General features: G+C 34.3%; 1 protein-coding gene across 2 annotated transcripts in view; it reads left to right on the forward strand.

Moving 5' to 3' along the window:
- The window catches only part of LOC124369224 (neurogenic locus notch homolog protein 1), an 89,250-nt gene that overhangs the window by 36,288 nt on the left and 29,276 nt on the right, over positions 1–23,686 (forward strand). The window contains exon 1 of one of the 2 annotated variants that reach the window (XM_046827093.1): positions 14,840–14,941. The exons of the other annotated variant lie outside the window; for it this stretch is intronic. Coding sequence (XP_046683049.1) covers positions 14,924–14,941 — 18 coding nt within the window. The 5' untranslated portion in view covers positions 14,840–14,923. Of the gene's footprint in view, positions 1–14,839; positions 14,942–23,686 lie in introns of those variants that run through there. 2 annotated transcript variants of the gene reach the window in all.

The following is a 23,686-nucleotide window of genomic DNA, read 5'->3' on the forward strand; positions in this document are numbered from 1 at the left end:
ACTTCACAACTTAATATGCTAATTTGATGATTAAGTATGCTGTTGCAGTTTATAAAATCTCTACAGACCCGTGTTTGATCAAGTACAAAGTTACGAGGGAAAAGCCACTAAATTATGATTGAGTCACTCAATGGTGTTACGTGGAGCTATAAATATTACGTATTGAGCACACTCATTAGTGTTACGTGGAGCTATAAATATTACGTGTTGGCACACTCATTGGTGTTACGTGGAGCTATAAATATTACGTATTGGCACACTCATTGGTGTTACGCGGAGCTATAAATATTACGTATTGGCACACTCATTGGTGTTACGTGGAGCTATAAATATTATGTTTTGGCACATAATAGTTAAAGTACTACTTATGCATTAAAAGCCATTTACGGTCCACTTTTAAAGCCATCGAATTATATAAAACCATATTTAACAAAAACAATTTTTTATTCTAGTTATACCAAATATGGATGTGACAGTATTCTTTATTTGGTTAGGATAGGATGGATTTTATAATTAGATAAGATAACGATTTTAATATCAAATCATAAGGCAATGTGATAAAAATTACATTACGTACATGGAAAGTGGAGGCTGTGCCTATGAAATGAGCTCTCGCCAACAAACCCATCCGGTTCTCCCCAGCGGGCTGCAGCGGGCAAAGAAATGATTTATTTATGTTTTCTTTGATCGCTGGTTTTTTACTGATAGAAGGATGAGCTTTATTTGTATTTCGGTAGTAAAAACCCATATAATTTAAGTATTTTTAAATGTTAATGTTTTATTTGTATTTCCAAAACAGTATAAAAACTTATATAGTACCAAATATAATTTAAAAAATCACACACAAATAAAAAAATCTCTAAAATTCACAATACCTTTAACTCTCAATAAAAATGATCATGGTAAATTGATAAGAGTATTGAAATTGGTGATAGATGTTAAACTAAATATCATTGTTTCTTAGTATGAATATCTCAAAAACGTCATTTTCACGAGAATTTATGAGCTCCAAATTTTTAACTTCGCTTATTTTACCCATTTCCAATATTTTATTTTACTGATATTAAAGGTTATAGATGGCAAAGTTATTGTACATCTGATTAAAAACTCATTGAAGCATTTAACACAAACCACCTCAAAATCATCCATACATAGCTATTTTAAGTACATTTTCAGGATACAATAGAGCGGGTGGGTTAAGGCTGAAACTGTAACATTGCCCAATGTTTAATTCTAGGATACTAAATAGTACGAAAGGGTAATTAAGAACTGTTTTTTAAACTTATATGGATCACTAATCCAATAGAATGGATTCTTTATTTATAGACCCAGTTTATTTAAACATACCTTTACAGAATTATTTATTGTCTAGTTTTAAATAAATGCTAAAGCATATCGTTTAACTGACACCCACTGAAACCCCATATAAGACCGGAATGGTAACAGCGTCATTACTTAGATTACAAATTTATTCAAACACATGTTTTACATTTTAAAGCTCAAAATCGTAATTTATTACCAATAGTTTTCACCCACAAGAAAATTGTTTTTACCTTATCTTACCGCTCTAAATGAAACGAAAATAAATATCAAATTTTTTCGTTCAAAACCATATTCTCTATTTGTATATGCAAAGTTGCAACTAATTTGTTATAGTACATCATGTATGAGACGTTTTATACGAAATATAGACCTATTAATGTTGGTAATTCTTATAAGAAACTTCAAGCTTTGTTTTGATATGTCTTTCCACCTCACTCACAAGTGCAAGCACGATTTTGCAAAATTTATTATTATTTATATATATTTTTAAAATGGAGACATAATATTAATGTGTCACAATGTATACTTATATTTCTGTACTTTTAACTCGTAATAAACCGATGACACATCACAAACCATAGTGATATATTGTTGAGTTATAGTGATGAATGTGATGACGTTTTACTTGACAACTTTTTGAACATAACTTAAAGGTTCAAGACGCAATCTATTTAAATCTCTAAACAATTGCAACTCAATTTTGAAATACATCTAATTTTGCGTACGACCCTTAAAATTTAATGGAATTAACTTGATAATCAGAAACTTTACTATAACAAATGTGTATGAAATCTATACTTTATTCCAACTGTGCTGAAAATGATTATCACGTAAAATATCCTCACTGAGATAAAAAAAAGTATCAAAGGACTGTTAAAATTATATAAAATATTATACATGACAAGAGTTCAATAATAAGGTATCATGGGTAATACCAATATATAATAAGCTGTAAAATAATTAAAAGCCTAAAAAATGAAGACCTAAGAACGAACCATTTAAAATAGTGATCATTCAAAGAAACTGAAGAAAAGGAGGGTCCTCATTTATTTATATAACAATTTATAGCGCTGATTTTATTTTTCTAAGTAGAAATTTAACAAACCGTACAGAAAAAAACTCGTAACAAAGCGCATGTTGAGTTTAGTTCAATTTCACCTCCCGCTTAGTGTAGTGTCTTAAATCTGACACTGAACTTAAAAGTGTTCATAAAACAAAAAAAGTCTAAATATGATCCATACGTTTTTTGTGGAAATTGTGAGCACAAAATATATAAAGGGCTTAAGGTAGCATGTTTAACTTCAAGTTATATATTTGCGCAATTATACAAATAGCATAAATTTGTATGATTTTATTTTCATTTTGCTAAGCGAAATTGTGTAGTCGAGCTACCAAAATAACATTCCAAAAACATGCCCATGGTCGTATGAAATATTAGGTCGAGATACTTAAATGAGTGGAGCATCGCGTATTTACTCGTTTCATTTTTATTACAGTAATTACAGTAAGCATAACACGGTATTAAATAATAAAGTATGTCCTCTAATAAAATTCTTAGACACGCATGCTGTTCAAAAGAATCATAAAATTGTGAAACCCGTGATGTGGGTTGTAAGAAGGAAGAGCATATTGCCACAAACTGCATTTATATTTTTGCAATAAGTGATTAAAAAATAAAATTTTGTTTGTATGAAGTCCACAATACGGTTCGACCTTAATGTAAATCTTGAAGTTGTTTGTCTCATAAACAAAGTTTGAAAACTATCAAGATCGAACATGTGCTATTGTACTTACACTGTAAAACAATTGGGAGTTTACTATCTTTTCCGTCGTCAAATGATCCAAAAATATAAACAAAAGACATCGGCAAAATCTGGACGGTACTTTATATCTTCCCAAAACGGACCTTATAACAATAAATGTATCTTTTTCATTGACACAAGAGAAATTATGGGTCTTTTTGTATTTTGGATTCATTCAATAAAAGCGAAGTTAAAAATAACCACTTTCTTTAAAGAGACTTTTAGAAATTATTAAATGATACCGTTAATAGTATATACATTAAAATTCAAAGTTTTAAATTTTATTCATATCTCTTATGTTGGCATGCATTGTGTGGCATCGACAATTTACTTAACAGGATAGCTTTTTATACCAGCTACATACTACATCTAGTATATCTAATAATGAAGGACCTATATACTGTTAAAATGTTGCACTCTTATCTGAATTAATATCAGAACTGCGTCTGGTACCACCCAATTATATGTGCTGCTTGTCACTGTTATGTGTCCATTATCGTTGTGAATGTGCTATCTTCACATAGGCCTGCAACAATAGCTGAGGCGTTAATGTGATTAATATCACACAGTATAATATAGATGGGGAGGTATAATGGTTTAATACGTGGTGTGGATAATAGCATTGCTTGTAATGCTTTTACTGTTTTTTGTGCAAATGTAAAGGAGACTTATTGATTTCAACTACATTTGGAAAAATATGAACTGAATTAGTCATATACCGATTAATGATACATCTACTGTTGTAAAACTTATTGAAACTATAAATAATTTAAAATAAAGGTTAATGTAATAAGGGTAATATACAACGTCTATCGGTCACTTCTTGGCATTTAGATTAATAGTCAGGATTTTTGGAAATTAAAAGATCTAAAAAAAGAAAATGCAGTCGCGGGACCAACAGAAGTGACTATTTCGTATAACAGGCTGTGAATATACATCTTGAAAAAGAACGTTTCCTTATTATTAAACTTTCATTTTTTTATATTTTAAAATAATATGAGACACTAAATCCCTTTACATAAAAGTTTTATATTTTGTATCAATTTTATCCATACGTTTTATTATTTTTTACATTTCATATATAAGAATGATCACTGACTTCTAAATTTCAAGTAAAAAGTAATAAATAATTTATACATTTTCATTATTATCGTTTATATTACTTTCTTTAATTTGGTCAGTATCATTTTCACTACAATCTTGTATTTCTTAAAAATACATAAATTACTTTAAAATTATTACCTTATTTTCATTGCCATTATATTATTAAAATTAAATTATGGATTAATTATAACTGAAATAAGAAATCAAAATTCTGGAAAAAATCTTGCTACATATCTTGTAAACACAGCATCTATTGTTGTTCCATATCTATTTGTTTTTATCGTTTGACATTGTTAAATTTAATTTATTTTTTAAAAAGTCAATTAAGGTTTTGACTTTTTTAGTTAAAAATTACATCATAATGTAAAAAAAACGTAATTAAAAAAAACTTTGAGAAATATAATTTTTTCAACATTTAAACTATTTATGTATTAAAAAACAGTTTCCCTCTACGTGATTTAGGGGGATTACATTTAGGTTCTTTGTTATATTTCTAACCGTTCTAATATACGTTTAGGTCACCTCACATTACTCACCATAAAGGGTAAGAACCGTCGTGTATTATTGTTATTGTTAAGCGGACTAATATTAATAATTAATAAATTGCGTGTATAAAAGTTTTATACTAAGAAGTATTACCATCATATCCGTAAACCAAATCGGGTCGTATATGGATGGTTTTATATTGTTGCGTCATTGCTGATAAAGTATTAATATGTTATACATTACTACTAAAATACATATATAATTTGCGATACAAATATATTATTTAAATTATATTAGGGGACTGCCCTAGAGAGGTCAGAAGAAAATATTAAATTCGGGTAGTCGAGTAGTACATCAAATTCAAGCTCCCTGTTAAGAGAATACAATTCCGCAAATCCAACATCAAACGGTTCAATCTGTACAAAATGACATCGGTTTAGAGTACAAAAAGACTTGAATTTATTGAAATAGCTTTGGTGTCATTTGTGTGATCAGTCATAATAGTAAAATTTAAAAAATCATATAAAATAAGTAACCATATAACCAGTTACTTAACTTTCCTGTATATTTTTTTTTATTTTTGAGATACCAATGCTATCACAGTTAAATAGATAAATTGTAGATTGTATTTTATATCATTTTTTTATTATTAACAGGACAGTATGTTCCAACCATACTATCATATTAATGTGATTACTAACTCTAGTGTATACACTTTAACCCTTTTTGTGGTACAATCTTGATAAATATAGCATTCAAGTGTTTTTATTACATTTGTTTCATTTTTATGACTCAGCCAAATTCCATTTTTACAATCAATTTACATAGGAAAATGTATCTGATTTCAGTCTTATTTTGTAAATACCAGAGCCTTCCTTTAAAAACTTCTTTTATCTTATGCGTCAGTAACCTACCAATCACACTTTTATCCTCATTAGTCTGATTTTACTATAGTGTATCTTTGACTCTTGTGCATTATACCAGATACTATAGAGACATTTAGCACTCTGACTGCGGTTAGTACTACCGATATTGTTACTGGCACTGATGATAATTCAGGCTGCATTGCTTATAACAGTTGCGTCACTCCAATAACTTCGTTAATACCCGCCCCAAACAATATAACTTTTGGGAATCCCTGTAAAAAATATAATCTGCCGACCTCTAGGATTTAAATTCAGTCAGAAACACAACTATTACAATGTCGAATGTTTTACCTTCTAAGTAGCCCCCAGGAGATCTTATTTTTTATATCTAATTATTTGTGATATGCTCCTTCCACGGGATCTTTGTTTGTTTTTCTTTCCCAAACGACATCCCACTCCTTTGTACTTTACTAGCCACCATTGGTTAACCTCTTGTATTTCTGACACTGGAAATTCCAGTGATCTCAATTTCTTTTTCCCATATCTCTTTGCTGTCTGTCTATCGACCTCTCCTTAACCCTTCCCCCTTTACTTTTTCCCTATCTTCTTCTTAGTAATAGAGGTTGTCTGAAGATTGATCAACAATATCGAGGATAGCTTTGGGAGTGTCCAACGCTCGGGGAGAAACCTCGGACCTCTTCTGGTGCTGCGCTGAGTGAATTTGTTCTGTTGATGGGTCGCTTCGGCTGAGGTCAGGAGCCGGCCACTTCGGTCCTTGATCAGTTAGAATGACATAGACGTAGAGATAGGACTCTGCGTTGCCACGGGTGAACCCTATCCGTCCATGTTTTCTGGGACGGGAAAAAACTAATAGTAGGCCTCAGAGAACTGGGATAAGGCTTCTGTGTCCGATGGTACAACTGTTACTGGCTACTCAGGCCTGCCCTTTGTCGTACGAAGCACTGGTAAAATCTTAATGAAACTGCTAAAAAAGTTCTAAAGACCAGCCGTATCTTTTGAAGAAGAACGGCTTGATTGCTCGCTGCTCCCTTTGAGAGTGACGAAGTCAACCCACTGGTGGTCAAACCAGAAATACAGAGGCGGAATCCTAATGTCTCACACCACCCGATCAGATGGATCCAGGGGTGTCGGTCCATCAGGCAGAAGACGATGTGACAGGAAAGCAGAGTAGTGACCAGAGTCACCACCTTCCTTTTGAGCAGGAGTCCCGGGAAGAAGGGCATACCCAATGACTCTCCGGAGGACACTGAACAAAATAATATTGTTATGGACAAAATCACGGTCACAATTTTGGGCCCAAAATGAAGAAGGTGGTAGCACTGCCCACTGCTGCAAGAGCCCCAGAGTCCTCAACTTTGATGTTTGAAGGTAGTCAGAGACATCAAAAAGGAGCGTCCCACGCAGCATAGTTTCACAGATCGGAGAAGAACCCGAAGTAAAGAGCGACTAAAGTGGTGAGAGCTGATGAGGGACAGCTTGCTGCTATATCACTCAATATGACACCAGTATGGCAAAATTGTCCAAAGAAGGCTCGTTCATAGGTGGTTCTTATAAGAACGGCCGCTGATAGGAATTATAAGGACCTGCAGAAGGACATATGGGAGAAAGTAAAACCTGATGACTCGGGCACTGAGGTTCGGGTCATCAGGCTGGCAAAAACTGAAGTTGTCTTCTAGGAGTTTACCGGAGAATGGCCGGGATACCCTTTTACCATCCCGGATATCACCTTTATGGTGAAAAGCTCTACGAAGAATCACGGAGGAGGGAATCACGGGGCTCTACGAAGAGAGGGCGTTGGAGGACTTTATAGAATGTGATCAACATTATGTCACCAGCCAAGGAACCAAGAGGTCCTATCTGAACTACCCCGACGACCTCAAGCCCGTCGCCAAGTTAAGCGAAGACATTCTGTCTGAGGATATATTCAGGGGAAAGGACTCAGTCCTAGGGGCTCCAGCAATACTTTAAACTATATGACGTAGCCTATCGGAGGGGGTGTGTGACGCCTCTATGCGAAAATATAGGACTGAGACTTGCTAGAACTCCAGTATACTGGTGGAACGTAGACACCGCACTGCACCGCAGAAGGTGCTTCCACCTGAAGCGGAGGTTTACCCGCGGTCAGTGGTGGGCCAAACAGTTTCCGAGGCTGCACAGATGAGTACAAACAGTGTATCATCAAGAGCGAATTCGATAAGTGGAACGAGTTCAGGAAGGACATGAACAACAACCCTTGGGGACTGGGTTACCGAATCGCAATGCCCAGTCAGTCGGCTCGATTATGAGCTACTTTTATATGAACAACATAGTGGATGGATTGATTCCAACCCACCAGATCAGGATCAATATGAGGACATTCTAGTCGACCTTGGGCAGATTTCCATCTTCACTGATGCGAAGCTGTCCCGGGCCGTCTGACAGATGCGGTGGCAGCATCCGTCTGGCCCGGCAGAAGTCCTAGATGTAGTAGCTTGTACCTGTGCATAGCCGCTGCACACATATCTACAACTGCTAACCTATGGAAGTTCCTATGCCTGGTCTGCACACAGACATTGCTGTATGCTCAACATGGTAGGGAAGCTTCTCGAGTGGCTGTTGAAGCTGAAGTTCGTAGAAGTGATCGATGCTGGCAGTAGCCTATTTGGCCGTCAGCACGATCTTCGAGCAGGCAGTTCCACAATCGGGCGATGGTATAGGTTTTAGACGCCATCGGAACGGCTCAGTGAGGTAACGACCGCACAGTAACGCCATGCTGGTTGTACTGGCTATGCTGAACTCAATGCTTTCAACTCAACCAGGTGAACTGTTTGCTGACCATCCTGCGGGGCGATTTCCACGGTCCTGCCTATCCTCTGTACCTGCTTAACAGCTCAGGGATAGACAATCGACTTACACGACTGCCGATGAGCCACGCTGGAGACAGATTTTGGCGGGAGCTGCACAGGGCGGATCAGGGAACTGGACCTGTTGATGTAAATGCCTACAGGGAACTTCCTCGTGGGTAACGCTGGCAATATTGCCGCGGTCATCACTGCGAGGACCTTCGACTAGGCACAATAGTTCATTGACCGAGACATTCTGTGAGTACTGGCCTGGATAGATGAGCACAGTCTGACTCTGGTGACGGAGAATACCGAGATCGTACTTGACACCGTCGTTCTGAGATAAGGACCTGGAGATTATTGAGACAAAGACCTGTGTGAAATATCATGGCGTGATACCAAAATCACGTTGTGGGACCATATTTCCGGGGCAACAAACAAAGCGGCAGGAATGATGGCTGCTAGAGAGCAGAGGACGTTGGACGACTAGGTTGATTAGAGACCTGAGAGGATGGATGTAGTGGCAACGTGATAGGTATGGCAGCTTCAGGCGTACCTGATAGGTACGTTTGAAACCTCAGAGTGTCCCTATGGGGATTCAAAGCACGACGACGCCAACCACGGTATATAATGTCTACAGGTATGTATAGTTAGGGTATGATTTAGTTTCATTATTTAGAATAGTTTATATGGCATTCGTGTGCTCAGTGCAAAATAATCAATAAGCTGACCTGAGTTGTACTTTGATCCCCTCGGGTGATTGTCTCCCATTGGCCAACTGACACTGCGTGAGCTTATTGGAGTGGGGATTTTAGTGGATGTTATTCTCGATCACGAGCGAAATTCGATGGAGCATTGGGGTTTTCCCCAACGATAAAAACCCTTTTTTTCTATCAGTAAATTTATGCGTAGGCTACGTGTTTAGTTACTGCGCAATTATTAACGCAGACAGGTCGTGACTGTTTTTGGGAGACAAACAATATGTACTTTGCAGATGTAGACATTGATTTTTCATAAAAATGTGGCTACTTATTGCAGGCTTGCAACACAACCGGAAGCTACCTTTTTAATAATATGGGCTTTACTCCCCTGATTAAAACCATGAATAAGTTAATGACCTCGAAAATTCACCCGACTTCCTCGCGTGAGAGACAGGGAGACATTACCTGACCGTGCCCATTCCCCGTAAACCCCATGGATATTTTATTCCACTAAGTGAAGCCAATGTGACTATGATTCCTCTAAGCAGTGGATACGATACGATATAACTGATCATGAACTCTGCGCTCACACGATATACATCTTGAATATGGTGCTTCAGCTAATCATCCTGGGGGACGTCTCAGGAGTGGTTCGAGTGTGTCAGAAAATACGCAACATTAGACCTAACTTTTACAATAAGACTATTACTACCAATCATCTAAGGACTGTGAACCCTACACTGATGTTTATAGGCTTACTTGGGAATTTAGTAGAGCTCAAATGCCTGAAACTCCATCATACTCCATTACCTATTGTGGAGTGGAGTATGATTAGCTATCTCTTCCCTTTCGCCTGCACCTTGACTAATGGAGTGGTATCTCGAAAGTAGACAACGATCCGCCAGACATCAAGTAAAAAAACATTTGGAGTCTACCTATCTCCCCTTTTGTTGACAACGTTCACTTCCCGGGTTCAAGATCCTGCCATCAGCTACAAACCTACAGCTCTCATTAGTTATCAATTGTTATCCTGATTTTAGAACACTGCCTGGCAGGGTTCAATCTTAAATTCATGCATAGATAAAAGTTTATGGTCGATCGATCACGAATTTTAACAGTTTGATGTGATGGGAACAATGATTTAAAAAAATCAGAACTCTCTTAGAGAAAACATTTATACTTTCAATAATCTCGTACTTCGAACAGAATAGACCAATACGTAATACATATTTATTAACGTGCAGTTTTTAAAATTAATTTAAAACAATAAAAGCTTAATATTTTAGGTTATACTTCTAATAGCTTCTTAATTTCATTTCCTGAACAATGTTTCATCATAAAACATAGATTTAAATTAAACATGGAACAATACTTCTCACCTCTAAACTTTCTAAATAAATGTTTTGGGCTAGTTTCTTGATATTTTTGTACTAAGAATTACATAGGCAGTGCTATAAACATCGTTTAAAAATGTTAATAATGTTGCCTTATGGTAATTCAAATTTTACATTTTTCAACATTCTTCCATATTATAAAGGTCATTTAAATTCACACACACTATTACTTATATCTTTAATTATGATAAGCCGTACCAATATTCCTCATCTTTCTAATAATCTTTTTCTCTTTTTATTACGGCCCATCTGTAGAATACTCACCCCTTTCGTATATTGTAGTATTTGTAAGCTCTATAAGTGGAAAATATAACGAAGCCATATAATGTGAGAGCAGTTTTAAATTCTGGAATACTGCTTGTAACACACTTAATTTTCGTAAGAATACATGATGAAGCTTAAACTTGTTGTATTATTTTAGTTGGTTAACATTTATGTCTAACTTGTTCAAGAATCAATTATACTATATTTCATTCTTTTTTCTAATACATTCAATTTATTAATTGAATTGAATTATTTTTATTTTAATATAATTTATTAAGTTCACAAAAACTTATCGACAGGTGTGAATGGGAACATTTATGAGTCAAACACAGATGTTTACAGTTTCTCATTATAAATGTTAAATCCAATTTCTTCAGAGCGTTTAGAGATTACTAAACAACCAAAGTTTAATTCCCAACTAAAACATACTTCTTAAACTCCAAGTTAAACTTATCGTTTTGAGACAGTTTAACCAGTGTTAATTAGCTATTACAAATATAGTTCCTGTTGGGTCTTTTGATATAAAATTTAAATTATTGCACGAAATCTAAAATTACCGAATTTGAATGTTGCAAATTGAACTAAATTCTTCGAATCAGATTACATTTACATAGACAGAGAGATTACATGGATCGGCTCACTGCTTCTAATTATCATTCATTTACGATGAAGAAACCGCTGCCTGGGAACAGCACTGTATTACATTTCTGCAATGTTACGTAAGTATTAAAGTCACGTGTGGGATGGATATCCTCAATTTGAAAGTATCGTGTCAATCATCATAAGGCTGCTTATTTAATATTGTGTAAGATGACTTTTTATCGTCATACTGGTTAACCCGGACTTTAAACGAGAATAAGGTTGAAAGGAGAAGTTTAGAAAGGGGCAAAGTTCAACTCGTTCTTGAAATTGACTTGTAAGGCTTGTTTCCTGTTATAGAATCTACGATGATAAATATCAAAATTATAAAAATAATAGTGAATTAGTAGCATGACCGGACTAACTAGCGCAGAAACAAGCGAAACCAGTAAATACGAATTTGTGTCCACTAGCACTGGTTTAAAGATGTGTTTAAAGAATAAAATTCTATATTTACAGATTTAGTGGTATATAAAAAAGATAAATATAGAGTAACAAGCTATATTCTATCATGATTTCATAGAGCTTAATTAGACTATGGTATTTAATCATTTATTTCGTGGTTACAGTCTATGTACAATATGTTTCGGCATTTATTAGTCATTATTACATTTTATTCTTTAAATTCATTTTAAAATCGCTGTTGGTACCTTTTAAATTAGTATAAAACCAATTTAATGTTTTGAAAATAAGTACAAATTTAGTTTATCACACCTCTTTCTCAACACAGTTTTCGACTGGTTTTATTGTTTTTTGAAGGGTAACTATATCAATAGTATATCAAAAAGCCAAAAAGTATAGATGCATGTTACTTGATTTAATAGTTTCCTACAACTCTTCCTCAAGATTATCGCTGTAACTAGCTATCAGCACTCTCTTTTGAAAAGTTTCACTTGGAAAACTTCTTAGAGATGAAATTAATTATAATTAAAATATGATAAAAAAATTAATTTTAAATTATTGCTCGTATTATGAACAGTATTCATCAGACGTGAGGTTTTCCTACAGTTGCGAATGTTCTATTAACATTATAATAAAGATAAACTCTCATACGTATATGTTTTAAAAACGAATAATTTCAAGCAAATATACAAATTAGATATGTGATGAAAAGATTAATATTACGTTAAAGTGTTATGATATAAGTCTGGATGTTAACCAGTCATATTTTAGCAGAATATTAGGATTCGAGTGCGGGGTCAAATCTTTTCAAGCTGTTGTTGAAATCATGAATGAACAGATCGTTTTTACCAAAAAATATGAGATATGAACTAATCAAGGATATTATCCTATTTATAATCCTTCTGAATCTGAACACAAGGAGATCTGCGCTCTTAAAAACAAACTCTTTTGATTCGAGAATTAAACATATAATATAAATTAAACTTGCCTAAGTTTCTTGCTTAAATTGACACAGTAAGTGGACTTTATATATTTAAAAAATACTTTAAATACGAATAATAGTCCATAAACTCTTGGATTCTTATTTATTGTTTACATTTATCTGCTTGGATCATTGTAGTGACCGAGATAGACTTGAGTGTCTAAAGAAAACAGTGTCATTTAGTTGGGCGCTGCCGCTGGGCCAATGTTGAATTATCGCTTCTGGTCTAGAAATCCGTAGCTGGTTGGATATTTTGTGGAACAAGATAATAATAATTCGGATTTAATTTATATTCTTAGATTCAACACAGTGGCAGAAAAGTGGCCCTTACTTTTTCAATATTAATATCAGTCAGGTCAAAACTCAACCATATTTAAATTAGATTGTTACCATGTATGTTTAGAAACCGAATATCTGTATTGTACTATTTTCACTCAAGTTTCGGTGATGTCAGAAAAGATTAAGATTTCATCCAACAAACTTTGGTTACTTCCTCAAGCTTTCTGCTCTAAATGAGGCTTTTTTGCTTTTCAGGCAGACTAAACTTATACATGACAAAATATTCATTTGTACCCTCCATCAATACCTCGAAGAATATCATCGATATAATGATGTCAAATACTGTTTGAGGGACAGGTTTTATACTTCTAAAGCTTATATGTTTTTCCCCAAGCAATGAAAACCTCATATGTGATATTGACTACTTTAAGGATCTGCACAAACAAAACGTATGCTTTTTTATTGTACTATATGTTTTTTGTACTGTGTGCTTCGGTATAGTATCACACAATAGCAGATACAAAGCGGAACTGATTCATGTAACCTCTCTGTCTCTCTCTCTCTCTCTCTCTATGTTTACTATTGTATACCATACTTTCTATTGTTTACCGTACAATACTTAAAATAGATATAACTGCTTTAAAAATACACGTTTCTGTTTTCTAATTGTAACATATCCTTTTCTCTCAAACATCAACATGAATTTCACTAAGTTTTTGTCTATTGCAAGCATCCTAAGAGTTCTTTGTTTGAAGGTTATTTTTGACGATGGAAGGATTGTGAAGGAAACAGGATTTTTCCGGACATTTGCCATCGTTAAGTGAAACAAGAAAACAGTAACACTACGTTTCGAGATCTGCAATCTGATCTCTTCTTCAGGTAAAGAACTAACCTAATACATAATTACAAACTAGGTTAAAATAAACAAATCTTACTAAAGCGTTGTGGCACGCCTGAGTCAGGAATCACAACCTACATGTTGTATGTCAACTTCACTAACACTAAAGACATGCACTTAATAAAAAAAACTATACAAAACACCAATCATTAAACTAAACTACGGAATACAGGTCACACATTGTGACCTGTATTCCGTAGTTTAGTTTAATGATTGGTGTTTTGTATAGTTTTTTTTTTATTAAGTGCATGTCTTTAGTGTTAGTGAAGTTGACATACAACATGTAGGTTGTGATTCCTGACTCAGGCGTGCCACAACGCTTTAGTAAGATTTGTTTATTTTAACCTAGTTTGTAATTATGTATTAGGTTAGTTCTTTACCTGAAGAAGAGATCAGATTGCAGATCTCGAAACGTAGTGTTACTGTTTTCTTGTTTCACTTAACGATGGCAAATGTCCGGAAAAAAATCCTAAGAGTAGCATCATAACACCTTTCCATTTCCCATGAGCGCCGTGGTCAAACGCTCTTCCCAGGCTGGCCTGCACTATGATCAGCAATAAACGTGAACACATCAACAAGACTCCTCTGGAATGCGAGGCGGAAGCGGCCACTAGCTCGACAACCTCGCTTTGTGTACATTGCCAAAAGCTTTAAGGTGTGTTCCGCTCGTTCAGTTATGACGACCTTGTATAAATTTAAATCAGTTAACTTTAATAAGAACGAGAAATAGCGAAGGTGACGGGGACAAGGAAGATGTGAAGCAAGAATTGGAAGTGTAGGAAGTAGAGGATATAGCAGGCGGTGCCTATGTTTGGTCGGGGCCTTGAAGTGCCCAGCCCTCACGTAGAGTCAGCAGTCCACGAGCGCTCAGTTAGTCCAGAGTCTACCAGCACCAGCGCCAGTTCGCAGTCCAGTGACAGTGTCCGACACGGAGACGGAAATGGCTCCTTGTGCTCTTGTGAGTGATTCTGTCAAACTGTAGAGTACTTTTCATAGTTACTGACATGCTCTCTATGGACATATTACAATGTTGCTTCCTTCCTAAAGCGTATTAGTTCCAGTAATAAATAAGTCAGTTTTATATAAGGAATATCCATTATAACAATGCATGATATATATTTTAAAGTGTATTGAGTTTTAACAGTGTTTGCGAATTAATAGTTATCTATGCAGTGTACTATTACGCTAAGACGTAACATGAGAAATTATTGTAGTACTTATGACATTTGCTTAATCCAAAAGGGCAATAGTATATAATTTGAGTTGCGAGTTAAATAAATCACGAACAAAAAATCTTTTGGTGGTTGTACATTCGACCCCAAAGTTTTATGCTTGTTATTCTCAAAATTAATATATTTTTATAACTAATTATTTACTGTATTGTGCTATGGAAATTGATATATAATACCAAGCAACTGCCAATCTACGTTAAATTTAATTTAAAATAGTCATAATTTCGACTGCAAACTTGTATACGTCATTTTGGAGCAAACTGTATGCATATGTTACATATGTAACATTATAGTTATAACTATATCTTTACGCACAACACGTTGGCGTAAGCAGTTTACAATTATTATCGTTTTCTTTTTCAAGAAAGATATTTAAATAATTAAAATCACTAAATTATTATTATCAACATCATAATATTGTTTACATATGTAAATTTCAAAGCATTTTATAATGTAATATATATACAGTATATACATACAATTAATACTATTGAGTATATAAAACAATGATCACAAGCATATGTTCATAAATTTTGAACTATTAATTTTGTTCTCATATTGTTTTTAAACACAGGCGATGTCCATCATACTCAACATGTGGGAGCATACTCAACATGTGGGAGATATAAAGACATTGTTACACATAAAAGTCGACGTATTTCTATTTTCATGCTGTATTTCTGGAAAGTAAATTAACACAAAAATTACTGTGAAATCGAACTCAGCAAATTAGGATTTATATAAATTTAAAAATTTATGACAAACCCGGATTAAAACAGCATGTTCAGCACAAAACAGGTGAGTCAAATTATGATTCACAACACCACTTTTACATGTAAAATTTAAAATGTATTTGTTCCAACATAACATTTCCAATATGGCGCCAAAAATGTCAACAATGGCGAAGTAAAATGGTAACTACTCATTAATGATTGATTGACGGTTATTGATGTATAAGGACACGTAAAAAGTAAGGGGAAACTTATTTATTATTTCATTCAAGCCTGTATATGAAAATATTATGTGTACTTCAATTGCTTCAAGTGTTATATTTAATAAAACAATTTACAAGATAAATTTCCTCTTTAATTCTAAAATATTAACTCTAAAATTGAAAAAAAGCAGGTATTCGGGATAGTTCCACAACCCCCCTCTACCTAAAATTTTAAACGATTAAGAACTTTCAAACCTTATTAATACAAATGCAATGGATATTTTGATAGATATTTAAATTACCCCTCACTTTTTCAAAATCGTGGGCAACTTAAAAATTTTAAATTAATGATCTATTGAGTTAAACATTAAATAAAAGTTATTCGTGTGGCAAAACGAAATAATGGCCCATAACTACCGATCACTCTGCTCAAAATGGGTACCGTTTGGTCAAAAGCAAAGTGGTGACTTTAATTTGACACTGTTTAGGATGGCTCAGCTTACAGACTTCTAATTTTCTGTACTTTTCTCCTCTTATCAATACCTTAAAAATGAGTTGTATCACGATGTGATTAGCGTTACATATTTTGCATGTCTCCAAAAATTGGAGGTTTATAGCAATACACATCCTTAACAAGAAACCAACCTGTAACACGTCATTTTGAACGTGGTCAGGCATAGGTTTCCAACGTGTTGGTTTTTCCAGACGCTTAATTTCAGACATTAATAAAAAGTCATCAAAACAAAAAATTCAACTCAGTTAAAAGTTTTTTGCTGACCACATTTTGAAAAATTAGGGGTAATGGCAAAATCCACTAAACAATCTCTTCGGTGTATTCGACAAAAATATTCCCAAATAAGATTTGAACATTATTAACCAGTTTCCACCATCGGTATTGAAAAAATAAAGTAATTAATGACTTAAGAATTTAGTTGATACTTCAGAATCATTAACAATTTCGACTCAAAATAAGTTGGCTGTCTTAATATTTTAGCTAAAAACTGTTTTCTTCGCAACTAGTAAACATAATAGGAATGCGAATATTTCAACTTTATGATACCAAGACATTTCAGATTAAACCATTAAAGACTTACTTCTGGTTGGTGTTGCAGCGGCATCACGCACACAAGTACGCGCCTACAGCGAGGGTAATATTTATAGCCGTATAATTGAATAAATTCCTCTCAGGAAGCCAAATATAGAATAGTAATACATACTGACTCTTTTATATATGCCTAGATAACAAAAACTGGAAGGTAATGTAAAACCAATGCTTGGCAGCTTTGCATTTATTCACAGACAACAAAAAATGATATCCCGCCCCGCGTTTACCTGCATATATGACAAATAATACTGGACACAGGAACGTTTTTAACAATACATTTTATCCTGGTTGAGCGGTCAAGTCAGTCTTCCGGGCCTGCACCAGTTGGTTCATCGGCTGGTAATGTTCGACTGAACTGTCTAGTGATTTGGAAGAATATAATGTCTATTTATTATCGAGCTCCTTGCAGCCCTTTGCAGACTACTCAATGCAGGAATGTTATATACGTATTGAACTTTTCGTTTAGATGATGAAATTGCTTTTCTGTTGTAATTATTTTTTACTTTTTTACTTGAATACAATTTTGGTCACGGCTCTTCAAAGCACCTTTCCTGAAGACAGGAACATATATTTTTCTTTGATCACTCCAAGAGGAGTGATAGGCATTTGAAGCAGAATTTAGGGAGATCTTACAATCAGGTCCCCGTACATGATTTTTCAGTATGTATATGGAAAGCGTATGGGATGATCTGTTTTTCTTTATAACAAATATTTATTAGGAAAATGTTATTATTAAAACATGGAATTTTCTCAAGTTGTACTTAGCAGTATAATTTACGTAAGTCATAAATAAATTAAATACTTTTCAGTTGCTTACGACTAATTTAGTCATTCAGTAAGTTTTTGAAACATTAATAAATCTAGGTTTGGTATACTGAGTACTAAATACATTGAGTTTTGATCACTCCATGAAGAATTATAGGTATTTTAGTAGGAAACTCAGGAAGTTTTGTAATAGGGTCCATATGGCTTAAGATAAAACTACATGAATTATGGTTTCAGGATATAAAAGGCTTAATACAGCTGTACTTCTTCATAATTATTAAAATGATTTTTTCACCGTTTTCTATCTTTAGGAAAGATAACAATATAGCGTTATGAATTTAAAATGAAAATTTATCCCAACAAAATATCGATTCCATTACCTTAAATTTAATGCCAGGAAAGTCGTATAGTTCCTTGGCAATTTTATAATTTTTCTATTAAGATTATTTAATGTCTCGCTGGATGGACTTTTAACAAAGCTAGCTTTACATAGGAAGCGTCCAAGTAATATATGAAACTGCTTATTGATTGCCGGGGTGGTCGTTAGGCAGATCGAGTACCGACTAGGTGGGCTGGGTGTGGGTGACATCATTGTTAGTACATCGGTCTGTTGATCTTCTCATATCCCACTTTTCTTATCACAAATTGTTTCATCTACCCAGGCGTACAACACCTGGGTATGTCATCTCTTATCAGGTGACTGTAAGATATCCTACGCGGCAGAGGAAGTCAACAGCTCTGCTGGGATGTTCAATTTAATTTATTTGTCTTTAGCTTCCTAGGAATGACTTCATGGGTGAGTTTTCTAAAATTTAATAAGAGAGTGAAAATACAATCAAGTGGTGCTATTCAGGAAGTATCTACATCCGCAAATGCCTGAAATACAATGGTCGTAGTAAGTAAAAGTTTTCAACAAGAATTTAATCCGTGTAATGCCTTTTTAAACCTAAATTAATTTAAGCACAATAAAAAGTAAAAAAAAGTAAGTAAATAAAAATTAGGTTAGATTGAGATTCAAAATGCAAGAAAGCTCTACTATTTGATCTTTATCAGGTAAAAATAGTCATGGGGTTTGGGGTTAAAATTCACACACACACACACACACACACACACACACACACACACACACACACACACACACACACACACACACACACACACACACACACACACACACACACACATACACATTATATATATATAATATATATATATATATATATATATATATATATATATATATATGTATGTATGTAAGAATAGATATTCAAAATTATATAATATGCTGCTATACATTGCAATGCTATGCTAAAAGGTACTACTAAATTATTTAATTCATTGTTTGCCAAACTTAAATTCAAGGTCCAAATGTATTGCACAGGAAGGTAAAGGTATTGTATGAACCACTTGTCTATTCTGCACGGGGTACAGTGATACACTGATTTATACATTCATGATAAGAAAGTTCTAATTTTGTGATTTGTCTGTTGTCGTGTACTTATGGAATGGCATTAAAATATAATTGATTTATCTACTTTTAGTAACAGTGCTTCATAATAAACATTGTGGATCTATTGAAAAAACCAACAATGGAAAAGTTCTCAGTCGTGTTTACTCTTGTTATCTTTAATTTAAGTACTTAATACATTTTTATAGCTCAAGGTTTTTTAGAACATAGTACCAAAAGAAACATGATCATTCAAAACTATCAGTGGCCAGAATAAATGTGAATATTTATAAATTTAAAATGATTAAAACAAGAAGTATATGAAACCTGTTCTTTTTAAAGGGATTATATTTTTAATTCCACATCATACTTCCGGGAATTAATCATACATCTGTTTTAATCTTGCACACGAAACTGAAATAAACAAATTTGAATTATAATGTATACAATGGAACAAATGTAATTGTGGAATTATATTGTTATGGAATTAACTGTTGTCAAAAGTAAAGTAAAGTATAGTAAATATGTCTTATTTTACCAGGCGAAGTTAGGGCTAAGAAGCCCTCACTAAAACTTAACCTGGGGACCAACGGCTTAAAGGTGACTTCCGAACCACCACCAATGAAAATGTTTGTGAACTAATAAAAATATAATTCAGACATATGATCAAAAGTCTAATTCCAAAGGCAAATTACAACGGGAAAACCGGGAAAACTACTAAATGGGTGATTTTGTTTAGTTATTTTAACAAAATATTTCCGAAACAATACTATAGCACTATACATAAATTCCCTTATATTTACGCCATAAGCAGCGAGAATAAGTAATAGATATATTTACGTTTAACTAATTTGCTTCACAGCTTCTACGTGATGACTTAATCACACTACTCCCCAACAGATAGGGCCGTGTTTTGTGAAGGATCATGGTGTAACAGTGCGCGAACCGTGATTCAAACCTGGGTCCCTGTGATGATAAGGTGAGACGCTAACTCAGTTATGTACCTTGGAAGACATTTGCAACACACTGATATGCACGCAATATTCTGAAATCTGTATAACAAGGCCGGCATATCAATCCCTTTTTATATACCATCATAAGCATGGTAAGCCATTTTCAAACCACTTCTGAGCCAGTGGGTTGAATCCCTGAAGTCAGAAGCGATTATTAGCATGTAGCTACGATATCTCGTAGCATAGCATGAGTATGTTTGCAGCATTCCATCTCGTTTGGGTAAGTAGTTAACAATTTCAGTAGTAGATATTGAAATATTTAACGCCAGTTAGGCTGAGGGCTAAAGTCGGACATGGAATGAAGTATGCAAACTTTGAGGTAGCATGAATATATATACAAAATTTCATTTATATACACAGTATTTTATAAGATGTCACTAGTTTCAGAATTTAAACGTCAAAAGGACTAAGCCCTGAAATCGCGGAACTCTACCGCTACTAAATAACGATTATGAGATAACTAGACTTGTTCCATTTTATACTGTAGTTTCTCGGGTTCCAGTTATTCATTTGAAAACGTTAAAAATTTCGATGCAAAATCGTTTGACTTCTAGAATGAAGGAATAAGTTTAAATTGTTATTTAATTCATCGCTGACTCTGTGAAGACAGTAAAACATACTGGTGTAATAGTAAGTTCCGATACATTACTTCCCAATCTAAAGCACTATCTTTTAAACACACACACACACACACACACACACACACACACACACACACACACACACACACATATGTTAAAAAAATAGTGCTTTAGATTGGGAAGTAATGTATACTGTTTTATATATATATAAGTTTTCACCATCAGTCCGAAAAAATCCGAAAACTTCCAGTCCACGTAGCTCCTGAACCATTAGAGATATAGAAAAACTTTCAGAAGCAAAAATGTCTTATTTTGTAGAGTAGAATCTAAAAAAAACATAAAATACAGGTGTTCCATAAAAGATTTTAAAGTTGGCCACCATATTGGAAAATGGCGGCCATCTTCAAAAAATTTGAAAGTGTATATATATATATATATATATAAATGTGCGATTCAATATTTATTGAAATTAAATTAGGCTATTGCCACTTATACAAAATTAATGAATGTAAACAGAAGTCATTTGACAGGTATTTGGTCTTCCTATCATATGTTAGTTTGGTTATTTAAAACACATATGTGAAAGAAACGGCCAAATACAAAATAATTGAATCGTAAAAAGTGAGGGCTCTGTGGTGTAATGGTAGCACATTCACCCGGCAAGTGAGAGATCCAGGTTCGAGTCCCGGCGGAGCAAGTACTTTTTGCGATTCAATATTTATTGAAATTATATACAGGGTGTACATAAAGTCCTGCACGGGTATAATATTTTCTGAACGATAACAGATAAAGAAACAAGATTTGGTACATCAATACTACACCTAAAAATCTACTTTTTGAAGGAACTATCAGTTTTCTGTAATATCATGGGGACGTCCCGCAAGGAGTCAGAAGGAAATCTTAAATAGGAGCATAGGTCAATATGCACATCATTTTAAAGGGCTTATCTAGCAGAGTTTAATGCCGCAAACCGCACTCAAAAAGATTGATCCAGTACAAAATGGCGGCTGTTCAAAGATTTTACTTGGTTACATTTTATTAGTAGCCATAACCCCAGTAAAGCAAAACTGCAACCAAACGAATACTGCAGCTAACTACTACATTATGCTTGTCAGTTGTACAGAAGTGAATTATGACATTAGTTATCCTCAAGGGTTACAGATTTGGTCCTAATATATTGATAACGGGGAAAACCTGATAACAGTAACAATTAGAAATCTCTTATCTTTGGGTCGCAGTTAGGACTTTCCTATTAGCCAGTCTATTCATAGTAGGCTATTCTAGTTTTCTTTTCTTGTTTTAGTAGTGCTGTCCATCCATTTTATCAGTGCGCTTTAGTACAAAAGAGTTTGTCGTATTGCTTGTAGTTCTCAACTACACTATGTCGCTTGACGAACGTGAACGTATAACACTTCTTATGATGGTTGGGGAAATAACAGACGATCATACGAGGAAGCATGCCATTTATTTAATGACTACTTTCACGAGAGGCAGCCAATTTCTAGAACAACTGTAGGGAGAACTGTTCAACACTTTATGAAAAACAGGAAGTGTTTCCGATCGTCATAGTTCGCTGAGATTTCTAATTGTTACTGTTATCAGGTTTTCCCCGTTATCAATATATTAGGACCAAATTTGTAACCCTTGAGGATAACTAATGTCATAATTCACTTCTGTACAACTGACAAGCATAATGTAGTAGTTAGCTGCAGTATTCGTTTGGTTACAGTTTTGCTTTACTGGGGTTATGGCTACTAATAAAATGTAACCAAGTAAAATCTTTGAACAGCCGCCATTTTGTACTGGATCAATCTTTTTGAGTGCGGTTTGCGGCATTAAACTCTGCTAGATAAGCCCTTTAAAATGATGTCCATATTGACCTATGCTCCTATTTAAGATTTCCTTCTGACTCCTTGCGGGACGTCCCCATGATATTACAGAAAACTGATAGTTCCTTCAAAAAGTAGATTTTTAGGTGTAGTATTGATGTACCAAATCTTGTTTCTTTATCTGTTATCGTTCAGAAAATATTATACCCGTGCAGGACTTTATGTACACCCTGTATATATTTGTCTCAATCTGACAACGTTACTAACTATAGAACAGTATAGAATATAGAAACGATATAGAACAAATAAGTTATATTTATTTTGAACCTGTAGGTAATTACGCATACCAAAACCTGGTAGTTTTTTCCCATTGTAAACTCTGTTCATGTGTAATAAATGTAAAACAAACAAAGATATTCAACTGAACATAATTTACATAGGATTACACCTGAATAGGTTTCATTATGTTTCATTATACCCAATACGGTAGCATACACGAATGGAATTTATTGCTTTCTCCACACCGTTGCAGCCATTATGCAATTATTACAAGGCATAGATTTAGACAAGCACTGTCCTTATAAACTATATGATTGATCTTCATCAATGCACAATTAATACACACGTGCCTTTGTAACTGGCCACCCAGATAGTTAAAGCGATGCTATGACGTGGTGTAGCGGAGCTGATTATCGCTGTCAATATTCATCTAGCGACGGCTGAGCGTATGATTGTCGTTTCATCTTTTGTTGTCCTAGGCAAGTGTTTCACTGAGTCATATTTGTTCTTTCCAGAAG

Source organism: Homalodisca vitripennis, chromosome X, assembly GCF_021130785.1.
Source record: "Homalodisca vitripennis isolate AUS2020 chromosome X, UT_GWSS_2.1, whole genome shotgun sequence".
Classification (NCBI taxonomy): domain Eukaryota; kingdom Metazoa; phylum Arthropoda; class Insecta; order Hemiptera; family Cicadellidae; genus Homalodisca; species Homalodisca vitripennis.